This window comes from Micrasema longulum, unplaced genomic scaffold (genome assembly GCF_059751315.1).
Source record: "Micrasema longulum isolate JH-2025_06_02 unplaced genomic scaffold, ASM5975131v1 h1tg003018l, whole genome shotgun sequence".
NCBI lineage: Eukaryota > Metazoa > Arthropoda > Insecta > Trichoptera > Brachycentridae > Micrasema > Micrasema longulum.
Genome location: NW_028280126.1, coordinates 1 through 22,768, shown reverse-complemented (window position 1 = coordinate 22,768; position 22,768 = coordinate 1). Strand labels below are relative to the sequence as shown.

Here is a 22,768-nt window from a genome sequence, read left to right as displayed (position 1 = left end):
AAAAATAAAAAAAGGAATTCTCTCCATATTTTTATGTATATGGCAATGTGTTGATCATCACTATATGACTTTCGGATTCTGAAATACCATTCTTGATATAACAAGATTCCAGCAAGTTTTGTCAAAACTTATCTCTTCAAATTTGTCATAACAATATTCCAGCAACTTTTGATAAAAACTTGTCGCGTCAAATTTTCCTTTTCAACCTTCCATCAATCTTAAATCAAGTTTGTACCAAGTTTTACTGCTATCGGGGAGGTAATTTATTCCGAATATTTTCCCATGATTTACATTGATTTTTGGCATTTATTGTCCCGACTCCCGACACGAGTATTATGTTGCTTTAAAACTTTCCTTATATCAACATATTTACTTCAGATACTATTTTTTCTCAATTTAGGGGATAAATTTGTGAATTAAAGTATATTTACTGTTGATAATGACAGTTGATTATGGGCAATATGTCAGGGCCGCACTAGGCATCCATATAAAGTTTGAGTTTTTTTCGAGTAGAGGTCGATTAAAATTTTACTCGAAAATAGCAACGTTAACCTTGAAATCGCGCCTAAAATGACGTGTTCAAATTTCAGGCTGCTACGACTCACCATTTCGGAGATGTGACGGACAAACAAACAAATTCAACACAGGACTTTAGTTCAATGGAGTTGGGATTTATGTCTCAATAAATAAAACATAAATATATTGTGAGTAAAATGAAAAATTAAATAAAAAAATAAATACACACATGTATTTTTAGTTTTATAAAATAAATCGAGGCGAATTATAGAAAAATAAATTTGAATAACCCTGCAATAATAAATACACAGGTTCATATTTAAAAGTGTTTACAATGCAAATTAATCTCCATTTGACAATTCTCGACCTGAGTACGGCCCGTTGTTTTGTTGCGAACTGTATCTAACTTAATACCCAATGGTCATAAAATGGTTTTCCTACGTTTGGGCTCCTCTATGGCTTGGCGCATTATTACTCTGAGGTTTTTACCGTTAATATTTGTCAGCTCTTTGCCTATTTCACTTTTCTTTCAACTAAATAACCCAGAGAGCTATCCACGAGGAGGTGGCTGCAATTTGAGTTCCACCCACATTCTACCCAACCAACCGACCTATTAGGGTGTATTATTATTATTAAATACACCCAGAGGGCTTTTAAGTCAGAGGTAAAAATAAAGATTACCCTATAAGTTCATTAAAATAATAAGTTTTAAATAAAGTACTCAAAAAAATTAAAGGCATAAATTTAATAAGTAAATTAGTTAATTTTTACCTCTTTTTAGTTCGTTTTTATGTTTTAACCTTAGAATTTATATTATAAATCTATGGTTATACGTAAGGGTTTTTCAATGTACGCTATGGGAACTTTTACTTATCCATCCATCTATACCAATATCCATCCATATCCATACTAATATCCATCCATCCATACTAATATCTATCCATATCCACACTAATATCCATCCATATTAATATACATCCATCCATACTAATATCCATCCATATATATTGCTATCTATCCATATAATTATCCATCCATCTATATTACTATCTATCCATATTAATATCCTTACATCCATACTAATATCCATCCATCCATACTAATATTTATCCATATCTATACTGATATCCATTCATATCCACACTAATATCCATCCATATCCACAGTAATATTTATATATCCATACTAATATCCATCCATATCCATACTAATATCCATCCATCCGTACTAATATCCATCCATATCCACACTAATATCCATCCATCCGTACTAATATCCATCCATCTATACTAATATTCATCCATATCCATACTAATATTCATCCATATCCATACTAATATCCATCCATCCGTACTAATATCCATCCATATCCACACTAATATTCATTCATATCCATACTAATATCCATCCATATCCACAGTAATATTCATATATATATACTAATATCCATTCATATCCATACTAATATCCATCCATATCCACAGTAATATTCATATATACATACTAATATCCATTCATATCCATACTAATATCCATCCACATCCACAGTAATATTCATATATACATACTAATATCCATTCATATCCATACTAATATCCATCCATATCCACAGTAATATTCATATATACATACTAATATCCATTCATATCCATACTAATATCCATCCATATCCACAGTAATATTCATATATACATACTAATATCCATTCATATCCATACTAATATCCATCCATATCCACAGTAATATTCATATATACATACTAATATCCATTCATATCCATACTAATATCCATCCATATCCACAGTAATATTCATATATACATACTAATATCCATTCATATCCATACTAATATCCATCCATATTCACAGTAATATTCATATATACATACTAATATCCATCCATATCCATACTAATATTTATCCAAAAACTTTTTCACTTTGCGGTATGATATTTTATACTTTATTTATAATTTTGTAAAAACCACTTCAACTTTTCAATTACACGTCGACCGGTTCCGAGGTTAATTCCTCATCATCAGGACTTGAACCTCGCGTTGCTATTTATCTCATAAAATACTGTACGAAAGAAGAAGGTCGGTGGAAAAAGTTGTTTTATTTATTTTATTATAATGAATAACCACAAAGTTAGTGCTTCAAATATAGAAAAAAAAAATTGTGATGATTTGAAAGCACAACCCGTTTGTTTGTTACCTTCGTGGAGGAAGATACAAAACTGCGTTTTAGTGGTTAACTCAAAAACGCTGATTCTGAAGTTATTTTGTCGTAATTACATCATGATATTATTTATCAACAAAATGAAATATAAACGTTATGTGAGTGTGTTGTGTTTCGTACTTTTTGGTTTTACTTTCCGAAAAACTATTGAAGTAGGGTGTTTTTGAAAACAAGGACCCTCGTGGTGCCTCCCCCCGGCTTTACACGACAAAACTCTCCCATTAACTGTTATTTTACTGTTTCCCGCCGGCGGACGCGGGAAGTGAAACTTGCCAACCGGATTCTATTTCCCACGTTCGTGTACTTGTAATTATATTTTAATGGGCCCTAGAAATACAAGATATGGCTTTAACCTTAATTAACAATAGGGCCCCCGCAGCGTACCGTTTAGGGGGCAAAGCCCAAATAAAAAGAAATAATTTATCTGCTTTATTTTGAGGACAAATATATCAATTTTTCTTGACATGACATGTACGGTATGCACTGTGTTTAAAAGCTAGACTACGAAACTTCAGAAAACATTCCTTACGGTAAGCTTTTTAAAAAATCATAATATTTTTTCCAAAAATTCTTTTGTTGTGTTTTTAATTTGTAATTTGAAAATGGAATAAATCCTTAATTTCTCGGACTAGCAACGTCTACCTCACTCAGCCGCTTCCGGTGTCCCTGTCCGGTGTTCAAATATGATTTTATTTAAAAAGAAAGTGTAGGGGAAGAGTAGGGGTTTGTGGAAGGGACGCTAAGGGAAATGAAGTGTTTAAAAAAAAACTTTTTTGTAACAAAAATATAGGGCTATTTGAAAAAGTTGATTAGGAGGAATGTTCCTCCGAAGTTTTGCGGTCTGGCCTTGAACCACCGCACCGTGTGCACTAGATATATACTAGGAAGTTTATCACGATTGCTTTTAAGAATTATCAAAATATTGTCATTTTTGGGCCCCTTTTCAATTAGTCATAAATGGCGGAGCTTTTTATTTGTTTACGTGATTACATTGACCAATCTGCATATGTTTAAACATGCGTATTTCTTGAATTGAGACCAGTTCTCAAAACTCAGTATTTTGCTGTTTTGGGCACTAGTGAGGTGCCACGATTCGCATCCGTGGAGGAGAACAGGTGTTTTATTATGTATATATTATTTATTTAACTTTTTATCCATAATGTTATTTGTACATTGGGTAGCTTATTGCCAAATGGCAATTTCTTCCAACCAACCAATAAAATAATAGTTTTATTTTTATAATTCAAGTTACAAAACACATTCAATAGAAAATAAACATTTAAAAGCTAAAGATAAATAAAAATAGAACTGAACGTATTTGTTTATAAATTACCTTACTCAATGGTAAAAAGGAAAAAAGAGGAAAGGAGGAGAGATCAAGGAAGAGAAAGGAGATGTTTCTTCAGACGTAATTTAAACAGAGACACTGTAGTAACGTATTTGATGGCGGATGAGAGATGATTCCACAGTCGAGCCGCATGGACAGTATAGACACTGTATGAGTTAGAGAAGAAAGAGGAATTGTGGGGTTCGAACTGTCAGTAGGGTCGCAGTGAGTCACATCTTGCTGGAGGATGCGATTTTATAAAATGCTACAAACGCCCAGTTGCATTCCATCGGCAACACTACTGACTAGTCCAACTCGTTAGCGTCCACGTCGCGAACCCTGGACAATGGGATCACCGTCATAGCGGTGTGATCACAGCAAATAACGAGAGGATGAAAGGCGAGTTTTGGCGCCTTAAAACCAAAACCAACCAGCTAAGGGAAGGTAACCCCGACAGAAAAATCCACCAGAGAAGGCAACGGGAAACCACTCTGGTCATCTTTTCCCAGGAATCACTACGGCGATTACATTATCAATAATCAATAAGCAGTTGTCCTGGCTGCGAAATATAAAAGTAGCGCAGGACAGAGACATATGCTTTCGCTGCAGTGATCGCCAACGTCGGGGGGACCCGGCAAGTCACTAGAAGAAGAATTAAGAGAGTGCTTTGAGAATTATAACGAAGAGGTAAACCATGAACCGATAAGCGTTGAACATTTTCACGTGGGTATATAGGAGCGTTAGGACTATGAAGTATATTGAACGGAAGTGAGAGGGAGTGATAGTCTCTCCGCTGTCTAATTTTAAGCCATTTATATGCCGCTTATATTTTAAAGAACTCTCGATTCTTTATTACCATTTCGATATCGTTAGCCTGGCCGATCTGTAGTTATTTAGCGATAAGGAATCTTTTGAATATTCACCGTTGCCTTGTCAGGTTTCCCAGTAGTATGTAAATTAGTAGCCATAAATATTCATTACGGGATTAAAAAGTGAAACGGTACAACACCATTTTTTTACCCTCCCACTGCAAATTGCTTTCTGCACTGTTTTTTTTTGTAATTCTTAGTCACTGTTTTAACTCTCCCTTCCCGGTAATGTGTAGCTAGTAGCTAGTACACATTGCATCTAAAATAATAAAAAATATTTCAAAAAAATATTAACCGTAATACACAATGTGATAAATACTAAATAAAACAAAGATATACATGGTTAAATGGCGGACTTGTTGCCTCGAACAATTTTTGACGGCCTGATCAAAAACAAATTAAAAATACAACAGCAATAAAAATTAATTTCAAAAGATAAAAAAAAAATATATAAAAATAAACTTTAAAGATTACGGTGTCCATTGCTTACAATAATTACATTTAATACATTTTAATTTATTCAATTGCATCTCCCAAATATTCATTTATACGAGAAGTATAGAAACAATTATTTATTAGAAACACTTTTAACAGTCCTGCAAATTTTTTAATATAATTTATTTCCTTATTTTTTTTGGGAAGCTTATAATAAAATTTTGTAAATTTCACTATTATATCATGGAAATCAAGTTGGGGTTGAGCTCAACACTCCACCGGACCACAACCCAACTTTTATGTAATAATATTATAAATTGAGTTTAATTCCATATCAATATCACTAGTACCAGCTCAAATAAAGTGATTGAAATAAATTTTAATTAAAAAAAAAAAATTGTCCTACTAACTGAGATAGATAAAAGATATGTTCTAATCATCAGAAATTGTCACTGACACTATGGTATCGCCTGCGTAGCATGTGATGCTAACGATCTTACCTCACTTAGGCCTAGATTTGACACTTACTTCATTCTTGAAAGCATTTTAATGTTTATTTTGTTTGGGTAAGAAAAGGTTTTCGGCTTATACATTTAGTTATAAAGATATTAAATTTGAATATTTTTTTTAATTTTGATATTTGAAGAACCAACTTTGTGGTTATTCATAATAATACAATAAATTAAACAACTTTGCTTTTTACCCCTATTTTTTTTCCACCGACCGGTTTCAAAGTTAATCAAGCTTCTTTCTCAAATTTTACCTAACTAATGAATCATTATTTTTTGTAGCTTTAATTAAAACAATTTGGTTTGCGAGTATTGGATTCATTTATTTATTCATATTTGTTTCCATTAAAATGATTTGTTTGGTATTTTATATGATAAGTGGGAATCTTTAGATATGTTATGTTTTTTTGTTTAAAACATGTTTATTTATTTTTTCGAATTTAAGTATGTTTTTTACAACTTAATAAGTAAAATAATACAATACAATAATGCTTCAATACTAACAACTTAATATCCGATATTTCATGTGCTAAAAGGGAATGTTAATTGTAATAGGGTGCTTTTTATTATTAATCGGAACTATTTTACGATTATTTGGTTGTAAACGAAATTATATTTAATCTATTTGCAGTATTTCGATTCAATTAAGTCGTTATTATTAATCGACATTATGTAGAAAAACGCTACAACAAAGGTTCTGAGAAATAAACTTAGCCAGTTTGATGCTGATATCAAATTTCAGATATAGTAGGCAGAGCATCAGGGTTAGTTAATCATAATGTATCCCATGACTGGGCGGAATGAAGAATACAGTTCTTAAATTGAAGACAAAGTGTATTGTCGTACGGTATCTTAGGATGGGGAGGTGCATCATTGTCTTGTCTCGACCCCTCTCATCAAGTGTTAAAAGTCTGTTCTTAGAGTGATAAATAAAAAACCGTATCGCTATCCTTCAGAGCAACTCTTCAAGGAATTGAATGTTTTGGACGTTAGACAATTGTATGCTAAAACAATAATATTTAATCATCACAATCATAAAATTGACCACGTCTTAACAGCACACAATATATCAACTCGTAGTGTGACGTCACAGAAACACATTGTACCGCGGAAGAGAACTGCTTTCGGACAAAGGTCTTTTAGCTTTATGGCTCCTAGAATTTACAATAAGGTTAAATATATTTTATTCACCCAACACGATGTAACTTTTATGCAAAAAATATAATAACCCAGTGGCTTATTAAGTTAGGAAGAAAAAAACCGAAACCTTATTGAAACTACATTGCGAGGTAAATGATATTAATATTAATATTATCCACGACAATTTCAACACTATGACAAGAAGGATACAATTTATGATCGAAAATGATTTAGAAAAATTAATTGCATTTTCAAAATCAATATTGATATTTTCATACATTACTTTTAAAAAAAATGTCCCTAGGAAAACGCGACGTGTTTTGCATTGAAAATAGTGAAATATCACATCATACGATTACCGATAAAAATATATGAAATGGATTTAAAATAATAGTATTTTCAAAATCAATATGGATAATGTGGAGAAATGTTTCCATACATAAATTTAAAAAAAGAACTTCGATAGAGAAACGCAAAATGTTTGGCCTTGACAGTTGTGACGTCAAGATTCGTGACAATGTTCTTAACAAATTTGAATGACAGGAACAAATAAACATGAATCATGACGTATTAGGGGCGTGGCTAATGGAATGACCGTTTTTGCGGAATTCAAAATTACAAATTTAAAAATATTATTTATGCTAATAATAAGCAAAAAACCTATTTTTACTGGACAGTATTTTGTAGACAAAAATGTAAAAAAACCTGATATTTCCCTTTTGTGACAATGTTCTATAAAAATTTAGACGGTTACAAACAAAGTTCAAAATTAACATGGATCGTAACGTATTAGGGGCGTGGCCAATGCAATGACTGTTTACATGGGAATTCAAAATTATAAATTTAAAAAATATATATGATGCTACTAATGAGAAGTAATTTTTTTTATTTTATTTATGAGTTTTTTAAAACATTTTATAGTCCCTTATAACTTGCATTGCACGCTGCATTTGGTTTACTGTACACCACTGGGTGCGGAGAGGGGGATGAATGAGCCATCGAGTTGAAAACACTCGTTCAGAGTTCTGATTCTATTTCACACACATAACTGCATTTTTCATCCGCCCGGACACGGGCAAAGGTATACATTACTAGATTACTCTCTTTGATCTGTGATACCTACTAAGCATAGAATTGTGATTTTATATAGTTCCCAGTCAAGGCGTTGCGTCGGCGTAGTATGACTACCATAATATGTATATAACTGAGCCATTGTCCTAGGGAGCCTTAATTATTTCCGATTCACCGTTGAGTAAACATCCCCTGCTACTGCAAAAACCTTACAAAAATTGTTTTTAAAAGCAGGAGTCAAGTATTTTTTGTGTATACTGGAACACCCAATACGAGAAAGTTCCATTTTACTTAGTATTATTTTATTTATTCAAATTAATATTTCGAATTTAATGCGTGGATGAATTTGGCAAACTCGTGCAACAAGGATTAAAGTTTACTTACACAATTACAGGTAATGTTTCAATTGTTATTTAATAAATTAGATGACTCTGAAAACCAGAATGGATAGCTGCAGAAATTTTCGATGGAAATTACTTGAGTATACAAAAAGCTTTTTTTTAATTTTGTAGGAATGCTTAAATAATATTGAATTGAAATCATAAATTGCTAGCTTGAGAACAGGCACATGCCTAGTTTGGCTGTAACATTTGGAATTAAAATACAAAGAATAAAATCATTGTGCATTAATTGTAATATTGCTTGAATGTAAAACATAGTATTTTAATAATAATACTTCTAAATCGTGTTGTTCAGATAGTTATTAATTCGACGTTTATGCAACAATTTTTTTTTTTTTTTAAATTATTTTATTCAGGAAACATACAGTACAGTTACAAAGTTAAATATTTTACAAAATTAGACTTAATTCTAATGGACCAGTGAAGTTCCCATATTATAAAGCAATTATATGTAAGGTTAATTATGAAAGTATAAAAAAGAGAAGGAAAAAGAAAAACATAAATGAAAGTTGTTTCAAAATTGAAATTTAAGTGAAAAAAAGATATTTTAAAGTTTGTAGTGGGTATTTACGAATGGAAATAATATTAAAAATGAAGAAAATTTGTAAGAGTAATTAAAAATTAAGAATTGAAATAAAGAATGAAAAACATGCTCAGATGTAAAAAATAAAATGAAATAGTAACAACATTTTTTTTAAAAAAAAGGAAAAACATAAATAAACACATATTTATTTTAAGGGATTCAAAGAAACGATGAGAAGAATCTTTAAGTGAAATATAATACGATAAATTTAGGTCAATTTTAAAAACATCTTCAAAATTAATGACACATTATAGTAAGAGCAGCAATATATTGATTTTATTTACATATATAATATAAGCAATTAAAAGTATAAAAACATGCCAATGCAGCAGAGAAAAAATAAAAAATAAAGAAGGAATAACAAGTATAGCAAGTAATCTTTAAAATTTGAAAAAGCAATATAAGGAGAAGATTTTAAACCAAGAGAAGTCGATAAAATTTCATTAAAGCGATTTTAGTAGTAATACAAATTTCAAAAGAGAAATTTTAATTAATAATAATAATATTAATGTATGTAATTTGAGTGATATAAGAGAAAAAGGGACCAACGGGAGTTTTTGTTTTAATATTCTTCAAAAATACGCATGACTCCACTTTCTATTATGTGTTGTATCCCAATTTAACAAAGGGCACCTTTTAAATATTTTTTTTTAATAATTAATATTTTATTGCAACAAAAAAAGGAAGCGTATACATTTATTCTAAAAATACAATAAATTTTAAAAACCACATTCAATAACTAATGAGAACCTTTTAAGCCTGATGCTGTGACTAAATATTTTATGTCTGGTTCAATTTTCGTTAAAAACAAACGAACGTCTCCTCTTTCAGTGATTTTCAGACGATTTCTTTGTTTTATCATGATGTTATTCACCACACTGAAACCCGATTTAACAAGTTAAGATGTGGGAAGAGTAAAGAGAAAGGGTATTAAAATTAACTTTAATTGCTTTCTACATTTTTGGATACAAACCAGGCAGTTTTTTTATTTTGTCAAAGTTTTGGCTTCCGGAAATACTGAAAATATAAAAGTAACTCTTTTTGATAAATTATATCGACCTCTTCAAATTTACGGTGAAAGGATTTATCATTTAATTATATATCTGTAAATTTAAAATGTCTTCCAATCTTATTTTCATGTCAATTTTAAGTTTGCTGGGCTGGTTTTACTTCATGGAGTTAGGGATACATTTTTTTGTAATATATAAAGTATCTTCGTATGAATAAATCAATGTTAAAAAAATGGAAAACTTAAAACATATTTTGGCAATATGTGTTATATTGTATTTATGTTGAAATAAATTTAATTTGAAATAAGTGAAAGCAAAGGATTTTCGTAAAAAGCTTTCATCCCGCAGTAATATGTTCATCTTAATTGACTTTTAATTTTATCTTTCAATTTTAACTTTTTAATTTTAATTCATTCTTAATTTTGACTTTTAATTTTAACTTTTCATTTAAACTTTTAATTTTAATGTAAACTATTAATGTTAATTTGAACTTTTACTTTTGATTTTGATTTTCACACTTGATTTCGAATCTTAATTTATACTTATTCATATGTACATCTACTAACTACATCTAATTAATTATTGTTGGTTGTGTATTATTACTAAGAAATATAAATGTTCGTGGAAGCAGAGAGAGAGGGAGGAAAGTAAAGTTGGAGCTATACAATATCTTCTCCCTTTTATGCACTTTTTATTTAATGTTTATTTTTTTCCTTTTTTACAATTTAATTATTTTCCCCCTCTCCTCCTGTATTCATAATAAATTAGTGTGAAATCTGTAATTGGTCTTACTTTTTTTAATTGTTCTTTTGTGCTTTGTATTTATATAAATACTGTATGATTTCCTTAATAAATAAATAAATTCACTAATGATTCTCTAAGGGGTCAAATATATTATTTTGATTATTAAAATTTTGGTACATAATGAAAGTTGTATGTTGGCGGACTTACTGTCAATTTCTTCCAACCAACCTATTAAATAAAATATGGAAATATAAATTATTACATCATATAAAATAAAAGTTTTATTTCCAAAATGTCAGTTACAAAATGTATTCAAATAAAAATAAAAAACTAACACACAAAAGTAGGAATTATTGAATTTGTATACAAATGACCGTAAATCAATACTGTGATTCAATGGGAAGAGGAATAAAGAGGAAAGAGTAAAGGATGAGAGATTAAGGAAGAGAAAGGATATGTTTCTTCAGACGTGATTTAAACAGAGATATTGTAGTAACATCTTTGATGGTGGATGGGAGATGATTCCGCAGCCGAGTTACTGTATGTGTCAGAGAAGAATGAGGAATTGTTGAGGGGTATCTAGACCATGTCTATAAAAATAAAGACGAACTCAAAACATTGTTAACAAAGGGCACTCCATCTATTAGGATGGCCTTTAAAAAAAAAGTTAACTTCGAACGTTAATATATTTAATTACGAATTTTGTAAGCTATAAGTGCAATAATTTTTATATAAATAAGTCCTTTTTTTTAAATTTAATTTAATTAGATTTTTACTTGAATTTTTCAGTTTAGTCCGACTTTAAATTTTAACAAGAGAATAGTTTTCCATTGCGATTTTTTATTATTTTATTTATTGATCAAAATTGGTTCACAAAAAAGAAAATAAAATAACGTATGGAATATAGATACATAAATTATAATAACGTTTCCACCTCCCGAATAGAATAAAAACTCGTGTTTAAAGAAGGATAATGTTTTACATTCATTTTTATTTTCTAAATAAGTTCCTTAAAACTAGATTATACATACGAAAAGAAACTATTTTCTTCTGTACGGAGTTCAGGATAGGGTGAATCTCATGAGTTTTAAAATTTATACTGAAATATTTTAATATTTAGTGCTGGTTTTAAAACTTCTAGAAGATTAGTAAAGTTGTATTGAAATAGAAAATTAAATTATGTAAAAATTAAGGGTTCCGAGAAATTTGAAAATAAGTGGGTTTTTTTCATTGAAAGTTTGTAGATAGATTCTTTTTTAAAGATGCCGTGAACTGAGGGTACTTCTAGTTCTTAAAAAAAATATTATGAAGGGTGAGTTCTAGGATTTTAATATATAATTTTGGCGATTGTTTTTGGTTTTCTAAACTCTGAAATTTTATGAAAATAAAAAGAAAATACTATACGCCTTTAAAGCCTAATTACTATTTCTTTGGAAATCTACATTTGCAATTTCGTCGAGAATAACTTGAATTTGTTATAAAACGTCAAATCGACACTAACCTATGACACCCGCATGCATTTTCTTTACAAGTAAAGAATAATCAATAATGAAATCAACCGGTTTGAATCAAATAATTCGGTGTGTTTGAAATTTCGAAACAATTGATTGCATCCACAGAGGATGAATATGATGTAATTTATTATGTAACAATATTTTGTACCCACCGGATTCATTTTAAAACCTTTTTCCATTTTAAATTAATCGGAAACATAATCGTACTTTGAATTGTTTTCATCATCACTACCCCTTCCGCATCCGATGGTGCATAGGTCAATTTATTGTTGTTCCAATATCAGCGGTTCGATGATCATTTGTAATATTACGGAAGGAAAATTTTTATTTTTTAAATTTATTTATTCACATTACAAAAAAAAAACGTATCCCTAACTTTATGAGGCCAAGAGCCCTTTGTTGATTTTGGAAACAACAAAGTAAAAAGTGGAAGCATACATATTATAAAGGATACTACAAATAAAAAAATATTGCGTAAATAACATATCTTAAACTTACTTATATAAGACAAATATATTGTTTTCAATGTTTGAAATATATATTTACGAATGAAAATTTATTTACTAGTAATTAAAATAGATCAAGTCTAAGAAGGAATCGTGTGCTAGAAATACAACATTTTAACACGAGGCTAGCAGAGACATGCATATTTTATATGCCCAAATATTTTTAATTCTTTTTTTACTGATAATATTTTGTTAATCCCAAACTTTCAAAATTTTCCTTCTTTTAAAAAACACGCACAATCCTGGATTCGAACTAAAGATATTAACTCTTTTTTCCTTCGATATATTTCGTATTTTTATGTTTTTTTTTTCTTTTTCAATTGAAAATAAAAATAAAAAAGTACATCCTAATTTCTCTTATATTATGCAAAAATATTGAACCTGTCTATTTATTATAGGAGCATAAAAATCATAAACATTTCTTGTATACCCACGAACAGGCCATGCCCTTGTGGGATTTTTTGTTTACTTTTCTTACCATATATATATTTTTTGAAATTAATTTATTAACCCTTACGGATTATTACATTCATTTTACAAAAATAATAAATATTTTTTTATTTTTAATCTGTTGTTGATACTTTTATTTTTTACGCCTTTTGAAAAGTTTGTCTGAGTCTTTTGTTTAGTTTTGTCTGGTAGTTTATTGTATAATTTCAGTCCCTGGTTTATGAGTCTCGATTTTCCTTGTCTTGTTTTGGAATGTTGTATGTGGTATCGATATCTGATATTCTTGTATTGTGTCCATGTTTATAACTAATTTGTTCAAGTTTTAGTTTTAAGTCTACAATAATATCAGTGGCTAACTTATGAATGAATTTTAAAATTTCTATCGGAAAAAAATAATTCACATTTAATTGTTTAGTTTAAAAAAAAAAGTTCTTTAGTTAATGTTCGATAAGAGATGAGGACATAGTATAAGAATACTAGCTTCAATATTTAATTTTGCTGCCGTTGTAATATGTATTTCCTTGCTATGTAATTTTTCTTTTTTCGAATACCATGTTTAACCTCTTATGTATAATATTGTAAATATATATATATATATATATATATAAAAGATAAGATGATCAGGCTCTCTCTTCAGTGACGGTCCACGGATTGTGATATATGCCTGCCAATTTTGTATCATTATTGATGTTAACGATTACCATTTCAGAATGTCAAATTACTTGGCGATTCTTCCCCTACTGTTGCTGACCCTGGCCTCGGCTCAATCGTCCTCCGCTCAGGACAACCCTCACGACAGTGGTGAACTGGAGTCCAATGATATAAAGATCAACTACGATGAGTATCCGGTATGAAAGTTATTTATATTAAAAAACCGTTTTAAGAACGAGTCAGACTCCTGTGTTTGGCAAGCGATTCACTGATATGAACAAATAAATAGGTACAAAAATGCTATTTGTCGCTTTAGTTCGTTTTTGTCCAACATACCGCTTTTGACGAATTCGAGTTTAGTGTACAGGAGTTCTGACAGCCTTTATTTATAAAATTCAAATAAAAGACATTTAAAAAAAAATGTTTCATGGGTTTTTAACGAATATTGTCTTAAGTGTTTTATATGTTTCTTATATAATGTTTTCTTACTATTTCGGATATATTAACTATGTATGATATTATTTATTGTCACAAAAATGTTTTTTTTATGTACGGTCCCAAATGAGTTTTTTAAATAACTCCTGGAAGTATAGTATGTACTTTTTTTATTTGAGGTTTTATTGATAAAAAAAAAATGAAAAAATAAAAAAAGTTGTGGTCATTATTTATGCCTATTTCACAATAAAAACATAAAAGCTCTATTTCTGCAGATTTGTGTTTTGGTCTGTTGAACAAAAACGAACTGAAGCGGCGAATTATTGTGAATAGTAAATTAATTTACTTAAAAAAACACAACTATAGGAAATAATGAATAACTTCATTACAAAACGATAAATTTAAAAAAAATTATTCATGTTTAATTTTTGTCTTTTTATACTTTTCCAGCCTTGAGCCATTGGTTATTTTTTTTGAAAACTCTTATTATTTTTTTAACATAATTTTTATTTCTCCATTTTCAGTACTTTTAATGATTCATATTTCGAGTTTCAATTTTGAAATCGTTCAAATTATTTAATTATTAATCTAATTTTTCTTTCTTTCCTAATTCTTTTCTTTCTTAATTATTTTTTAACGTTATTCGGATGCTGTTCTAAAATAGTATTGGTCCATAAATGTTTCGCTTTTTATGTATCTATGAAAATAGCTGTATCCAGATGGATGAAGAATACAATTCACTGAGTGAAATAGAATCGAAATCTTCAATGAATAATTCCCATTAATAATCTAATCTCACGTATAAATCCCATAAAGTAAAACAAATAAAGATATGTCCGCCTTAGGTTTGATGGTGGTTTTGTTTTACAATATATAACTCTTCTTGGACTGGTATCTGACGCTTCAAAAAGCGTAAAACTGATCACTGCACCTTCACATTGATTGTTTAGCAATGCCGTGATAACAAACGGGTTGTGGAGAGACAACTAAAAGGAGGATTACACTGTTCTCGCGGACTGTGTTGAGTACTGGTCTGTCGTGTTGGCGAGTTTAGGCATGATTACATTGTCGTGTCGTATTGCGGAGTGGTAGTGTGTTGAAGGGTCTTCTATCGTTTTTAATGTCGAGATTCGTACATTCTGCGAGTCTGAGACAAGCTTTTTCGACAAAATCAAGAAAGGAGTGTCGCGTTAGATTGCACATGTAGAGCAAAATAACGGCTGAAAGGATTCAGTTATATTCATAATTGCTAAAAATGCCATGACTCGACGGACCAAAATTTGGCATGATCGGGGCATCTCGAAGGAAACTAAAACGTTAATAGTGCGTACGCTTTCCACTACTTTCCAATATTCTTATATTGCGGAGAAACGTGGACAATCAAAACACGTCAGCAGGAGAGGATATATGTTTTTGAGATGTGGTGTTGGCATCGAATGCTGAGAATACCATGGACAGCCAGAAGAACAAATGTCTCTATTCTGGAGGAACTCAACGTAAAAGTTCGCCTATCGGCCATATGCTGCCTACGTATTCTGCAGCTCTTCGGACACATAGCCAGACGTGACCCAGAAAATCTGGAGAAAATGATAATCACGGGCAGTGTACCCGGACTAAGAAGCAGAGACAGAACTGCAGCTCAATGGATCGACCAGGTAAAAACAACGTCACGGGTGACCCTATATGGAGCTGCGAAGATGGCACAGAGCCGTGAATAGTGGAAACGCTTTGTCAATGGAATGGCTGGTAAGAGTACCAATGATCACGACCCTCAGAACTGAGGAACGACAGAGAAGAAGATCGTGCTTGCTTAGCTTGCTTAATGTGCTTGAGTGGCTGTGAACAGTAACTCAATGCGTTAAGGAGACGTTTCTAGAAACACATTGTCGTGGTGTGTTGTGACTTGTGACGCGCCATAACCCCATTTCATTACTCTGGTGCAGACTCAAAATCGTTGAATCGGGACTGCATCGGTGGCTTGCCACGACATACATAAAAATACTATATAAAATACATGGAAGTGATATGCGCCTTCCCGACACACCAATCCACACACAACATAACAATGTAATCCTTGCTTTGCTAACACAAAATAAAGTGCAAAAAGTATTGTAAATATTATATAGGGCAAGTTTTAATACACCAAGGAGAATAAAATTCTAGTACGAGTAATATCAGGTCGTTAAATATAAGAATATGTAAAACTTACTTTACCTTGAGTAAACTATTTGGTACATTATTAGCGCGAATCCCCCTTTGCACATTTAAGGAGATAAACTTAGGATGGGTTGTTAAAAGTTGGATTTTATTAAAAAAAGGTATTTTAAACTTTACGATTAAATCGTGATGAAAACATTGCAGACTTTGAAATTAAACATCTTGTGGTATACCTAGTGGTTATACCTCTCAGGTTCTATATTTGATTCACCATAAGTAAAATCAGAAAAAGTCATTAGCTCTCCAATTGCGCATACATATTTAAATTATTTTCGCTACACACGTAAGAAATAGTGTACGTTGAGTATTCATGTAAAAAATGGTTTCATTCATTTCACAATTTTCATTCGTAAGAAAAATCATTGTTTGCTGCTCTAAATCTGATGAAGAATATAATTGTAGATGACAAGTAGTAACATTAAAAAAAATCAATGAAATAATTGGATGCACGCAAAATATTTTTGACAGAAAAACTGGATTAAAAAGAAGTATAAAATAATTCGGATAAATCGGTGCCAAAGAAATTTAACGAATAGGTCTTTTTAAATATATTTTTTTTAAATCTTGAAGTAGGGCACACATAAACATATTCTTATGTGTGTGCTCTAAAAATAACAATGCACATATTTTTCATTTATAGTTTTTTGACACATTTTTTGAACTTTTAGTTTGAATTTTGATTTTTTTTTCTTCATAAAGAATGTTTTTTTTTCATAATATTTTTTTACTGCCTTATATATAAATGAATTTTGTGACTTAGGTACCTTTTTTCTAAATGGGAGTATGATTTTTTAAATATTTATTTGATAAAAAAAAATCCGAAATTCTGTGGTTTTTCAAAAATTAACACATACATATGCACAAATATTATCGTAAAGTAAAATAATATTTGCTAGTAGGTTAGTACTGTTAATTAATTAAACATTGAATTTACACTCGAGTATCGGCATAAAAAAAATAGTTTTGTAATACGGTTAATTTTTGTATAAATTTTCTTGTTTTGATAAAAATAACATGCTGCTACGGAAGTTAATACAACAACGTTTTAAGTACGTCCAAATGCTTGCAGACTGGCTGGATTTCCTGTCCTCTCCAGGGATTTATTCATATTTAAATTTGTTGCCATTTGTTGTTGAGAGGAAAAACATTTTTGAGAATGGAATATGGAAGTCTAGGCATTTACAGGGCTTGTGACCTGCCATTAACTGGTTTAAGTGGCCAATTTACACACGGTGTAGCATTCACTATTCTGCCTATGTTTGAACATCTACATTTTCTCAACCCTTCCATCCTTCGTCACAATACGAGTATATAAGCTAAAAACATTTTCTTACAAAAACAAAATAAATATATAAAAACGCTTTCAAGAGTGGAGAAAGTGAAAATAGTTCTGGTCTTAGTACAAAAATCGAACGATCACGTTGTTGCGCCTAACGTAGGCAGAGAGGATAGAACGCCATATCACTCCATCTATGCATACAAACCTCGCTTCTACTACATCCGTACATATTAAAAAAATTGCAACAGAGAGAGAAAACTAAGAGAATATCCAAATTTAGGTTAAAGTTGTAACTTTAAACATGGTATTACTTTCACCATTTTACCTATGTTCAAACGTTCACATGTACTCAATTTTTTGTCCGTTGACTTTTGTGAAATAATATAATATATTTTTTATTATTTAGAAGTTCTATAAACGCAAAAAGTCTTTTATCATAGAAATAAGAAAAGTCCAGAAACCGCATACGCGCATCAAACAGAAAATGACTAAACTACTCTTAAAGTAGTTTTACGTTTTCTTATTTTTTATTTATTTATTCATACTTTTCGCTTACAGACTATAATTAATAATAAAAATAATTTGACCTCACCGGGTTTCCCGTACCGAGGACACTTAACAATATGCTTTTTTGAAATTACATTTGAGAATAAACAAAGAAGACTAACTTAAAAAAACAGAGATAATTAACAAATATTCAGACAGTTTTAAAAACAAGGAATTTATGTGCATCTATAATTTTTATATTACCCAACACACAATAAAAATAACAAAAACCTAACATAAGCTATACACTTGTGGAGCAGTTGATTCAATATTGGTATGGGCGAATGAGACAATCCATTTTACTTCTACCAGCTCCACTATCCATTTTTTTTATCGCCTTTTAAACATTTTCTCGTTTCTAATTGTTTTAATAGATAGTGAAAGTAGGTTATAGATTTTAATTGAATAATACTCAAAATCCCTTTGTCCGAAAGTGGTATTAATTTGTATTTGTTTAAGTTGTCTTTGTGTTGAGGATCTAGTGATTATATTATTTGTATTTGATGTATTGTGGAGGTTATGTCTTTTATTTGAGTAAGAGTAGTTTTGACCCATTAGTTTCTTTGTAGACGTCGCTCAGTACGCAACTCCCGATTTAAATTCAACTATGCCGTGCTGTGTCGGTTTTAATTAATTTATTAATTTAATGTCTGCTGGAATTTTAAAGAAACAGGATGGGATCACATTTCATGTTTAGGAACAAAAGCTTGTGTAGGTAGCAAATACATTACTCAAAAATTTAATTATTTTTTCGTCTGTTAGATTGTCAAAGAAGACGAAATGGACATTTTGTTAGTGTTGCTAGGGTAGTACAAGCTTTATTTATAACTAATTATTTTTTAAGTTCAAAGTTCATTAATTAAATTACTATTATAATAAAATTTTAGAGAAATCAACAAATATTGCTTTTTTAAAAATATATAATTATCTTACATTTGTGTTATGATTATGTTTTTCGCGATCTGGCAACATTACACGGTGACTTTACAGATGCGCGTGGTGAAAGTGGGAGGTTTATTGGACACAGTCTGATGTATTCAAATATTATTCTACGCTCCTTCTGGATTATTCTTAATTCTATGCCTTTTATAGTTGTTTCCCAAAAAATCCGTGTATTTATTATATATTTTAATTTTATTTGTTGAAATATAAATTTTGAAAATGTGTGCCCTCTGGCGGGCATATTGCTTGATGCAATATCTTCCGCCCAACCTAAAAACCGAGTGGCCGAAAAAAGTTTCAAATTTAGTTATTTTAATATTTTTAGTGTGTCTAAATATTCGTAAATCAGGCCGGATTCCCCGCCCTAGGGAGTTATTGAGATAAAAAATATACAGCAACAAATAGGGAGTCTAGGCACTTACATGGTTTATGACCTGTCATCGGCAAGAATGGTGAATATTCCACAGCCAATGATAGCCATCTTAATGTCTAGAGTTCCAGATTAGATTTAAAATATTGTTGACGAAACCTAATTTTTTTCGTGCATTTACTAATATATATTGTTAACTTTCATACCTATGACATATCTATTGCTTTTCGGTCAAAATATATAAAAGGCAATGTTCATTTAAGCGTGCTAGATAGACTAAATAACTACAGGAGCGATTTACTTGCGTTTATTTTGCAAAATGACAAAGTTTGCCCTGGGCATGTTTATAACTCTTAAAACGTTCAATCTAATTAACAGAAAAAAGTTAGGAGCGTAAATGTTTTATTTATCGACCTACTAGTGTTACATTCCACGAGAATGCATAAATTAAAAAAAAATGACAGGATAGTATTATTTTTGTATGTAAAAAAGTTTGTATTTTTTATGGAACCCAATCAGATTTTTTCCTTAAATTCTATATAATTTCTATACATTTACATTTTTCTTTTTACTCCTTTTTTCGTTATTCCAAAACGATTTAATAAATTTTTGAATATCATATTCCTACATAAAGTGCATTCTTGTCGGTAAGAAGAGCAGAGTTCGACATTTGCAAAAAGAATTATATATTTAAAAATCAATGCTTTTCAGTTTTGGAATTCACCCTAAAACTTTTTTACTTTTAAAATATTTCATTATTTTGCGCGTGAAATAATGCGGAGTGGCTTTTTTAAAGGTACGCTTCTTCTTTTTAATGTATTGTATTTAGTAATGCATAGAAAACTATAATTGGCCTATATTTTTTGTTTATTTGTAAATATTGTATTTTTTTGTTATAATGGCTGTTGTTTTCTTTTAATATATTGATAAATAAATAAACAAGTAGGTACTAGGTACTAACTTATCAGAGATAAGTAACACCATAATTTTTATGTTTATCTGATTGGTTTTAACACGATTTCACTACGCGATCAGACATTTTGAATATAATGTCAAGTTTACATCAAAACCTGGCTGGCGGTTAAAGAACGACTAAAGACGCGTTGGGCATGAGTTCAGTGTCATAATTTTAGAGACCTCAGTGTGCGTCTATGTGTATTAACAGGTCAATGGTTTTATTTAAGAAAACTGAACTTGTGTCTATTTTTACGTAAATGCATAATGAAGCAAAGTTTTTAAAATAAAAGGAAACGCGGTCTGACTTTTCTTCATACAAAAGTATTCCTGTATTTCCACCTGGATTATGACACGAGTTTTGTTTTGTTAATCTTCATACGAGTATATACTCAAATCTAGCAATAGAAAAACATTGCCGGGTTCAGCTCGATCATTATACAATTTAACTCTTTAGGGGATCTATACCAAAGTTTATAATTCGATTCGACAAAAGTTTCGAAATGCATTGTCGGTTGAAGGATGACTCACCACCTTTTTGGAATAATAACATGGAATACAATATAATTTCATTCGTCTCTAGAGTAATGAAAACATAACTTATTCATTTTAATTTGAATACGTATGCTGTATTAAATTAATAAGAGGAATTTTAAAAAATCACGTCAACCGTGTCTGGAATTGAACTAGAGAACTTGACGAGCTTTGTCGGCAAATTCGCTGACCATTCGACCGCGGGTATTAATCGCTTGTCTGTTTTTAGATGGTGGTGCCTAAACGGGCGGCCATGCTTTTGGATCGTCTGATGGTGATGCTCCAGCGGGCCCTCGATGGTCGCGAGGGGGCGAGGGGGGAGTTGGGTGGTCCGGCGCCCCCGTCCCCCGCCGCAGTTGTCATGGGAGGGCATGACAATGGCTTCAGAGCGAGGATCGCACCACCCAAAATTAACGTAAAAAAACACAATTGAAATTAATTTTCTAGAGTTTGATTTTTCCTACAATCCTTATTCGTTTAAATTTAATAATGTTACAATATTATCAGAAATTAAAATAGGGTTGTCGTACCTCTTTGACGTGTTTCTCTGTACCCAGGCGGATTAAGAATACAGATCTGGGCATGAAATTGAACCAGAACTCTGGACGAGTGTCGACTCAATGGCTGCTTTTATATAAAAGTCCTAAGTAGGAAAATTAAGTAGAGATGGGTCAGCCTCGTTCTGTGGTAGTTGACCTGTTCGCCTACAACTCTCGAGGTTCTGGGTTCGATTCCCGGCAGAAGACATTAAATATTACTGTGGAATTTCCATGTTCCTGGACTAACACCTGAGCGTAAGACTGATCACCTTACCTTCCATGTTACTAAAATGATATAGATAAACTGCTATTGAAGTGTCAGTGCAAACAAGGTGTGAATCATGATGATCCAGAGAATGTACATTATTTACCTGTTTACCTGAAAATTCTTGGAAATATTATACCTGCAATATAAAATTATGAATCATCTATTATTTTTTCTAAATAAATATTTGAATAATATCTTATTTGTTGCGACATAGAGGGAAAATATTATTGAGAAGGGAATATGGAAATTTAGGAATTTACAGGGCTTTCGGGCTGTCATTGGCTGGTTGAAGTGGCCACTTTACACACTGTGTTACATTCATCATTCTGTCTATGTTAAAACATCCGTGTTTCCCCAACTGTTCCATATGTTGACATTTGTCAATATTTATATTTATTAAATGACTTTAATGGACAAAGGCTATTTTTTTTTTTTTTAAATATATTTTAATTTTGTTAATCTTAATTATTATGTTAATAAAATTTGTATAAAACCACTCACCGACTTATCTGTCTACCGGTTTCGAGACGTAACCCGTCTCTTCGTCAGGACAACAACACTACACCAACATGCAAATATCACTACACACCTTCACCATAGTAGATTTGCAAAAATATAAAATCGACATGGTCCATGTTATTCGATATTTCATTGTAATGGTTACCCTACGCCACCACCGAGGGTTAATGACTTATGAAGCTAATATTTCAAAAAGATTAACAAT

At 30.8% G+C, this 22,768-nt stretch overlaps 1 protein-coding gene across 1 annotated transcript; it reads left to right on the top strand.

The window, feature by feature from the left end:
- Positions 1-8,281: 8,281 nt before the first annotated feature.
- On the top strand, positions 8,282-21,652 carry AstCC (Allatostatin double C; the record flags this gene model as incomplete). The annotated part of the gene is made up of 3 exons (XM_088241689.1): positions 8,282-8,495; positions 14,019-14,157; positions 21,467-21,652. Coding segments are annotated over exons 2-3 (324 nt in total), but the record flags the coding sequence as incomplete, so codon positions are not given.
- Between the last annotated feature and the right edge of the window lie 1,116 nt (positions 21,653-22,768).